At 35.8% G+C, this 9578-nt stretch overlaps 1 protein-coding gene across 1 annotated transcript; it reads left to right on the top strand.

The window, feature by feature from the left end:
• Window positions 1-515: 515 nt before the first annotated feature.
• LOC113703617 (uncharacterized) lies at window positions 516-8897 on the top strand. The gene is made up of 6 exons (XM_027225044.2): window positions 516-1116; window positions 1214-1444; window positions 2276-2407; window positions 7925-8179; window positions 8293-8514; window positions 8618-8897. Exons 1-6 carry the CDS (start codon window positions 880-882, stop codon window positions 8750-8752), a joined length of 1212 nt encoding a protein of 403 aa, XP_027080845.2. The 5' UTR covers window positions 516-879; the 3' UTR covers window positions 8753-8897.
• The last annotated feature ends 681 nt before the right edge of the window (window positions 8898-9578 follow it).

The following is a 9578-nucleotide window of genomic DNA, read 5'->3' as shown; positions in this document are numbered from 1 at the left end:
ATTTTAATAAATATGCTATTACTCCTTTAGCTCTTTCATTAGTTCATTTTGGCGTACCCGATATATTTCCATCGTCTCCCAACCAAATTTTTTTAATTCGAATTTCGTCCCCATATGTTTTAGGCTCTCTCCTAAACCAAATCATACATTCAAACTCTTCCCCACCGTTAAGCAATATTGCAATAATACTGAGATCTTTCCTCATTGCGAATGCATCAACATATATAGTAATTTTCATACATTATCTGCAATAACTAGCTTGGGCAGTATCAACCATTCAATATTGCTAGTGGTAAGCATGTGATCAGCAACTTCCAAATGGGTACAGGAATGCTAGTTATCTTTCGGACGACTTTATAACTTCCACCACATGTCGTGCAATTCAGTTGCTAGCTTAATTTAACTGTCAAACAAGAGCCGCTAGTGCTGCAATAAAACGATAAGGGCCAGAAATAAGAGGTCCACTTTTTGCAAGAAATGAGTAGGGTACAACTGATAAAGACTGACTGCACTCAACAAATAAAACATTATCACAAGATAAGAAGCCTAACATTAAGAAAAGCTAACATTAGGCAGTGACGCAGACGAACTGGAATAAACTAATTAAGTTAGCTTTCTCCCATAGTTTTACACATATAAATGCCTAAAACGTGTCTATTTCAGGTATTACCTCTTTCTTTCTGGCTTCTCTTCTTCAGCGGCTCCCTTTCCTTTATAATTTCCTTCTAAGGTCCAACTACATAGAAGTATTTCATCACCTGATCTCCTAAATTCTCAGCTTAATTAACATTCGCCAGTCAAAGAAATTCTTCAATCCCTTTTGAAAATTCTTCGTGGAAAGCTAGAATCAATACTTTTCTTTTCCATCATTAATTTCCAATGGCTAAGGTTCATCCTGAAGCATTCAGTAGTACTTCTTCTAATAGTTACATGGCATCAACCAGAGAAACATATACTGTATGGTTGAAGTCCCTTGTATTCCATGGAAATGGTTGCACCATCTTTAACTCCAAAGGAGAAATTGTCTTTCGCGTTGATAATTATCAAGAGAAAAGTAGCAGTGAAGTTTTCCTCATGGATCTCGATGGTGATGTCCTCTTCTCAATACAAAGAAAGGTAATAGTCATCATAGATATGGGCATTTCTCTGTTTACATGATGATTTTGTAATCTTGAAACTCGAAATTTAAGGAGTTGCGTTTATTTCCTCGCAGAAAATTCAAGTTTTCCAAAGCTGGAATGGGTATAAATGGACTAATTCAAAGGCCAGCAAGGAAAGACCATGGATTCAAGTAAGGAAATGTCGTCGGATTCTGGGAGGAAACACGACTAACCGGGTTGCTCTGGGGCGTGATAAAGCTACTGGAATCGGATACAGCATAATAGAATCCCACCGCAAATCGGAATTTAAGATTATAGACAGCGCTGGCCGGCTGGTTGCAGAGGTAATTAATTTAAGATTATTTGGCATTTTCCCCCTCATGTTTTCTAGTATATATCTATATATATCATTAGCAGTCTTAAGATACTTAGAGGAGATGTAATGACAAAATATTGTTACTAGCAGGGGAGGAAAATTTTATAAGTGTTAATACATTTTGGAGTACATCTTTAAAATTTTCAACGATCAATTGACGAATGAATGCAAAAAGAAAAAAAAAAAGGTTACTGTTTTATTAATTTAGAGAGGAAGATAATTAAGTACATTTGCTGAACCCAACTAACTTGCATGTTCTTCTATCTCTTTCCATTGAAATGATTATTGGCACTGTGGCAGATAAAAATTTAAGATTTGAGAGACAAACTTAATGTTCATAAGTGTCTTGATGGCGATTGGTGTTTATTGAAAACTAACTCTGAAGACACAAATGGTGAGACTTATCATTGTGTCATTGAATATTGATAGAGAATTTCCACTTTGTGAAGGGTTGAAAGCCAAATTCTTAGTAGGTTTGGAAGCAGTTATCCCAATCGAACCCCCTTTACCCCATCAGTTGAGTTGCAAAGAGAGACATATTGGCCATCACATTTATTCCCCTTTTCTTTCTTTTCGATTTTTAGGTTCGTAATATTCATGTGGTGGGGTTTGCTTGTAAGCCATGCACCGACAACGTTAGTGCCAAAATATTTTTCATTACAGCAAAGACAAAGTTGGAAACCTCTTTATTAATGCGAAGTCTAATTTAATTAGCATATATTCATATCGTAGCATTCAAGACTCTTCCGACATAATAATTAATGGCCCTTTTGCCTAATATCCGCCTTGATGTCTGCAGGCAACACAAAAGAGGTCGTCAAGCGGAGTTCCCTATGGAGATGATGTCCTAACTTTAGTGGTGGAACCCCAAACAGATCAATTGCTCATTGTTGCTCTCATGACAGTTCATGGCCTCATCAATCATAAATTGTGAAGGGTCTGATGCAACCAAGCCTCACATTTACTCATTCATCATTCACATGAGTAAAGATTTTGTATGCATAGGCTATGGAAAAAAAATGAGATCAAACATTATTCATACTTGTACATACTTTGCACCACCAAAAAGCGCAAAAAAAGGAGAAACCTCAGAGCTTGCTGTACATATGATATCAGTTGTTTTGTGAGAAACCATTTCCTTTGATTTTTCAACGAGAATTCAGACACGTTGCTTTTCTTCTTTTCAATTTTAGTGCATGCATGAGGCGGCTTATGGCTACAGGTCAATGAAAATTTCGGCATTCGTGACCTCGATTTTTTTGTCCCGATTATACTTTCGAATCGTGAAATGAGTGGAGTTTCAATTTTTTTTTTTTTTTTGGGTTTTATGTTAAGATAATTTGAGATGAGCTAGCAGGTTTTGTTCTTTTCCCAAGTTGAGCTGATCCCCCACAACTTTAGTAACACTGCCCTGTCATGTCCATGCTGGTAAAATAACTTATTGTAGAGTGATTTCTTAAGTAGTCAAGATGTTGGGGCCAATTCTGAAAAAAGAAACTCCATCCATCTAGAAACTAGAATTGGTCAATCGGAAGAACTAATTCAAAGAAGTGATGGACAAGGGAATAGTCATCACTTGAACCCTTTGTTCAGTTGGCCGAAGGGAATTTGATCTAGACTAAAGTTGAAACCTTAAGAATCATAAAATCTACATTCAAATTCTCCTTTTCCCTTCTCGAATCTCAGCTTTCTCTTGCTTAGAATTAAAAGGATAAAAAAAAAACTTTTGTTTAGTTGATCGCTCCTAAGTTGTCAAATTATGCAGCGAATTTCGTATGGTCTGAGAAATTGTTAGTGTCTAGTGAATATTAATTCGTGTACAGTTCTATGAACTCTAATGCTGTAGGCCCACAAATTAATAACCAAATACCAAAGTGGTTTCTTCACCAGAACTTTTCTCGGTAAAGTAAAAAGAAAAAAGAAAAAACACCAAGTTTTCTTCTACTTCATTTTTCTTCAAACCAAAGAACAAAAAAGGTGATTGTACAATGTTTTTGGGCATGTCAAATTTGCAACTCATCGACAACCAGCACAAACAACTATATATGGAGGGCCACTGGAGCTTTCCGCCTACGGAAGTTGTTGGGGAGCGATGATTCCTTCAATTATAAGCGCATCAGAAAGTAAGGCACTTCATTTTTGAATGGAGGATCCGTTTGGTTGAACATGATTTTCCATTTCATTTTGTTTTCAATACACATTTGATCGGCATCTACAAAATTATTAGCTACAAATATACAATAAGGGAAGCAACTATACTTTGGGTATTATAACACGCATTAATTATGGGCTTTTCTTTTCGTGGATATTCTGCACGGAACTTTGGAAAATTTGGAGTCAATGGCTTCATTTTGATGTGGTATCATACCCTCTGATTCTGTATGATATGATGTGAGTTTGTAAACATTTGATATGGGAATCGTAAGCACACCAAATGAAGAAAACTCAGTAGTTTGGGATTGGAATCCCATTTCCTAACCTCACAATAATGCTGATGCTCTCATCAGCTAATAAAAAAGTATGATATGTTGACATATAATAATCATACAGTACTTTGCAATAAAACCGCCACTCCATTTGAATTGAAGCAATACATAAAAAGCTTATTTAATTTGTTTGACGCAGGTTTGGATGCGGACTGCCTAAAATGTGCAAGCAAGAGAAAGTTTATATGTGTCTTTCTTGTTATTATTTGTTGCTATTTTCTGCTCATTAGGTAATTGGGATGTTCAATACATTTGACAAGGCGCATTTAGATTTTAAGGTATCCCATAAATTCAGTTTAATTAACACGTACGGTGTTTCTCAGAGTTAAATTCTTTGCAAATCGAATAGCTTTTAAGCACCTCAATATATATTTCAAAAGCTGGATTTCATCTCAGCTTCTTGTTTAGCATTTGAGATAATTAAATGCTATTCTCATTGAAAGGGTTCTTCTTTTGAGTGTTCTTAATTAGGTCAAGATAACAAGTGCGCTAGTGTTATGTTATTTGTGAAAGTTTAGTTTATAACACGAAAGTGTACATAAGGGATGGATGATAGTGTTGCAATCTTACAGTGAGCTCACTCTGGTGAAATATAAGAGTGGAATAAAACACTAGACAAGCAATTGCTTTCCAAACCTTCCTTCAAGAGAGTTTTGGATGCATCAGAAATGACTTGGCTAGCTATCATATAAAATTGAGGGAGCTAGAAGGATCCTTAGTAGTGGGAGTTCTTAAGAAAGATGCCAAAAGGTTGTAAACTTGTAAAGGAATGGAGAAATGCTAACAATAACTTGATCCTTTTCATCTTTGCAATAAACTAATCGAATTGGATCATTTTCACCTTATCCTCCTCCCTCGTGTGCAAGATAACTTAAAAGATAACATCACATTCCAAGTCGTATTGGATAAACTTGGACTCTCAATACCAATGCTGGATTTATTAGCGAGCCAATAATCTAATCTATAAGGTTTTTTTTAATCTAATCTAAAGTTTTTTGTTAATCTCTCTCTCTCTCAATTTCTGAATTTCTTAATATAGATTCCCTTGGTTTCAAAAAAACAGATAGTTTGATGACGTTGTATACTAGTAGTAAACAAAGTTGTAGCTTTCATGAATTAGTAAGAAATATTAAAAGAACATTGCATTACAAATTTACAATACCTATGCAACGTTCATCAGCAGTAACAAGTCGGAGATTGTTTTTGCCTCCTTCCTTGCCGCCAACGTGGGCTGCTAGGAGAGTAAGCAAGCTGGCTTGCTTGGTTATACACGAACCAATTCTGTCGACCAGGGCACCATAAAAGTTTGCTTCTAAATGGCTGGATAACTTGTTAATTTTGAACGCAAACTAATTAAGTTGGCCTTAAACAAAGTCTAAGGATTAGTGAGGCAAACTCTTGATAAATCACAAACAAGCAAACTTGAAACAAAGACGGGACATGTACGTAGGGCTAAGATTGCAGAAACCAATACTTAGCGGTGAAAGTCTGTTGGAGATAAGGAAATACATCAAACGTGTATTTGTAAATGAAGTTGTACAAAAATCGTAGGAGAGTGTATAATGAATCAGTGAGGTTGTATAGTTTTTTTTTGTTTTTGGTCATAACGTCACATGTCTAACCTACTCCTACTCCTACTCCTAAGGGGGCGGGCGGGGAAGGGGGGAATCTACTCTATGGGAAGGCCCAACTGAGCTGAAAGAACCTGACGAGAACTGAACCACAATCAGATCAGACGAGTGTACCACACACTCGTATGAATTTAGGACAAACCTCATATTGAGTTACATTGATGGGAGGTCAAAGGTTTACAATTAATGTGGCGGTCAACTACTCTAGAGGGAGTTGGTTCACTGAGGTTGTATAGCTTCACAAAGGATTCTTGGAAATAGCAGCCAAAGGCCCAGATTAAAAAACTATGCATAATTTTCAATTCACACGGTAGATATCAAATTTATAAAGTACAAAAGAAAATGCTATTTACCTCGATTTAAGTAACTAGTCCTTGCTAAACTCCTACTTATAAGTATTAGGGGTACTGACTATTGAGTAAATAATAAGGTTGTAGCAGTTCAATTCATAAACAAAAAAATCTATGCAGACCAAAGAGTAGAAAATTAAATCGGGATAATTTCATAAACCTCATAAACCTCCCCTGAGGTTTCTATCAATTCCTTTGAGCTCCCTTGATGTTTCAAAAATTATACTTACTTGTCAAAACAATTGAAAAATATATAGCACAAATATGAAGAAAAAGTGTCAAGTTTTCAATGCCTATGCTTACTATTTAATAAGCAATTATATCACTATAAGAGGCTATTGTACATGGTGCTTTATTTGGGATACATATTCCTTCTAAATTGGAGAGGAATTTATAGTCATAATTCCTTTAGACTTGTGTATTTTTTTATTTGTTGGAACTATCATAGTTTAGTAGTAGTTTTGGACAATTTCTTTTAAATTATGTTGCATGCTTTTGATACAAAGAAAAAGAAAAAGATCAACAAAATACTTGAATCACCTTCGAAGTTGTCCCCAAAAAAAAAAAAAAGATTTGCTAGTTCAACATCTAATAATGATAGTGGCTAGAGTCAGTATTTATAGTTTATTGTTATATAGTTTTACTTGCAAAAGATAAAAGAAGGTAATAAGAAGAGAAAAGGAAAAAGTAAAAGTAATTATAAATCCCATTCTTTCTATATGCATACCCAGCAAAGGAGTTTTATTAAAATGATAAGGCTAATATTGTCATTTTAGAAGGAAAAGGGAGGTACATGTCATTTTTAAAATCTTGAGGGAGCTCAGTAAAATTACTCAGGAAAGGTTTCTAATTTATCCCAATTAAATATTGGAGCCGCCATGCTAGAGCAAAAATAACCAGACAGTAAACTCTCGTAGTGTCTGCCTTCTTATGGAAATATAAAATTCATGTAGATCAAGGGAAGGACGAAGTAGATAAGGCCACCACCAAGCCTTTAAGGCTTTGGTGGGGTGGGAGGCAAGGGTTCGGATAGATAAGGCCTCCCACCAATTTGCCACATTTATGGTTCTTCAAAAAATCCAGACGGGTGCATCACGCACCCATCTGGTCCGGTGGTGATTCTGTCCCCATCGGCCTTCCATAAGCCCAGTTAGGTCTCCCTCCTAGATAGAGTAGAAGTAGGAGTAGGGTTGACGATTGACCAAAAAAAGAAAAAAAAAAAAAGGAAGGAAGACGTAGCCATGTTTGCTTGTCTGCCTATAATTTTTGTTTAAGCTTTAAGCATTAATTAATGTGTCCTTGGTACAAAGAGATATCAAGGCCAAAAAATTACCAAAATTTCTGGGGCAAAAGCAAACCAAACGAGCATGGGATTGGAATTATATGAAGTATGGTCAACTTCATATATAACCAAGTGAAAAAGCAAGAGCTGATAGCGTTCGGATTCAAGTCTTGTTATCAGGCTAATAATGTTTAGTTTATATTCCGATTTAAACAAAATTAGCTTTCTTTCTTGGAAGGTTGGGATCCATTTCAAAAGAGATCTATAGAAAGAAAAATTGTAATATTGGTCCAAGCTCCAGATAAGAAATAAAGAAATTGAATAATATATAGCTAGTAAGCCATCTCTGACGAATTTCTCTAACATATCGGACCGATCCTCCCTTTGACCAATTTTTTTTTTTGAAAAAAAAATACGTTCAATTAAAATTGCAGGCATTTAAGGCATGACTTAAAGCAAAATTCAAATATTATGCTGCTGCCTAAACTATTATATGTTTAGCCAATGAAAGATGCATTTGAACTAAAGTTTATCTCAACGCTTTGATTTGGCATTTTAATTGGGCTGTATGAGTAGCATACCACAATATTTTAATGCACTTTTCAACTCTTTTTCCTGTGTCCGGGGAACTACTTATACTTCATACTTCTCATATCTCACCAGGCAGTACCAACACAAACTTCTTTCTTCCGCAAATAGTTCTCATCAATGGCTCGACTTTATCCTCAACCATCTTCTTCTTCATCTTCCTCTTCCTCTTCCTGCTACATTACCTCTAGAAGGGAATCATTTACTTTATGGATGAAATCCCTTGTATTCCATGGCAACGGATGCACGGTTTTTGATTCCGACGGTAAACTCGTCTACCGCATCGATAACTATGGCCAAAAATATAGCCGGGAAGTTGATCTCATGGACGTTGGGGGCAACGTACTCTTTTCTATACGACAAAAGGTACCAAATGCTCGATTAGTGATATCGATAGCTAATTAATTAAGCTTTGCATGAAGAAATCAATGAATGACTAAACTCATAATTATTGTTCGTTTGGTTGTCTGTTTTTGCAGAAAATGCCAGTTTTTGGACATTGGGATGGCTATAGACGGAGTGATGCCGAAGTAAACAAGAGGACACCAAGCTTTCAAGTCAGAAAAATTCGGAATGTTCTCAAAGGAGGCAAGCGTACCTATGTTGTTTCTGGAACTGAGACAAGTAGCTATCAAATACGAGGATTACCAGACAAATCAGCATTTAAAATAACGGACACAAATGGCAAAGCTGTTGCCGAGGTTAGATTATAGCTGCTATACATGCAATTTATCACCTCCTCCAACCGGAAAAGATCGGCCATAAATATACTTAAGGTGCAATTTGTTGCGTTTAATTTTGCAGGTAAAACAAAAGCAATCATCTTCAGGAGTTAATTTTGGTGAGGATGTATTGAGTCTAGTAGTGGAACCTCAAGTAGATCACTCCTTAGTCATGGCTCTTGTGATCGTCTATGAGTTGATCAATCACAAATTATGATTACTCAACTCTCTTCTCACAAACGTGATGTGCTGCTGCAGCGTGTGCCCCTCGTGCACTCGTTGACTTGTTTTATTTCTTCTTTCGCTTCTGCGGAAATTTCTTCTTCTTCTTCTTCTTCTTCATCATCAATATCATCATCATCATCATCATCATCTTCTTCTTCTTTTAAGCCACTTCTTTGGAAGTTACTGGCAAAGTAACTCATGACAGAGACAACCTTCTATTTTTAACTTCTGTTTTTGTTTATATATACGTAGGAGAAGATTCTAGAAGGAATATTTCTTGTGCTTAATCTTTTTGTTGTATTAAAATTGATTTTTATGAATTACTTTTTTCTTTTAATACTCAATCATGCATCAACTGGGCCAATCTCCGATACGGAGGTTCTTGGTGATTGGAGTAAAATCAGCTGCTCAAACATATTCATGTCATGCTCCAAAGAAAGTGTACTATCTTGTTATTTTAAACACCTGTCCAGCAGAGAACTAATCCCAGCGATTCGGTCGGCTGCTCAACTTTAGAAAAGCCAAATTTATTTAGACCACATGATGCTAACCATCCAATTGTTTGAGGTTCTGGTAGATAATAAAGTACATATATATTATATGCTTGTCGATGTTGAGATTGGATTTTAAGTATTGGATTATTATTTGGTCCCAGGAAAGAAATTGAATTATGTTGAAACAGAACTCTAGAGAATCCCTATTAGAAATTGATTTGCTTTCAAGCCGATTTCAGTTTTTCTAAATTGACACCGTTTTCTATGATTCAAGTAAAGGATAATTTTACAAGCCTCCCTTAAAGTTTTCTACTATTGCAGCCA

The sequence above is a fragment of the Coffea arabica genome, chromosome 8e (assembly GCF_036785885.1).
Source record: "Coffea arabica cultivar ET-39 chromosome 8e, Coffea Arabica ET-39 HiFi, whole genome shotgun sequence".
Classification (NCBI taxonomy): Eukaryota; Viridiplantae; Streptophyta; class Magnoliopsida; order Gentianales; family Rubiaceae; genus Coffea; species Coffea arabica.
Note: the sequence above shows the minus strand (reverse complement) of the source record. Positions and strands in the feature narration are given on the sequence as shown.

Excerpts from the sequence above, each read along its gene's own strand:
- LOC113703617 (XM_027225044.2), top strand. The coding sequence starts at position 880 with ATGGCTAAGGTTCATCCTGAAGCATTCAGTAGTACTTCTTCTAATAGT. Across the intron at positions 2,408-7,924 it reads GCCTCATCAATCATAAATTG|TTCTCATCAATGGCTCGACT; the intron begins TGAAGGGTCTGA and ends TTCCGCAAATAG. Across the intron at positions 8,515-8,617 it reads ATGGCAAAGCTGTTGCCGAG|GTAAAACAAAAGCAATCATC; the intron begins GTTAGATTATAG and ends TTAATTTTGCAG.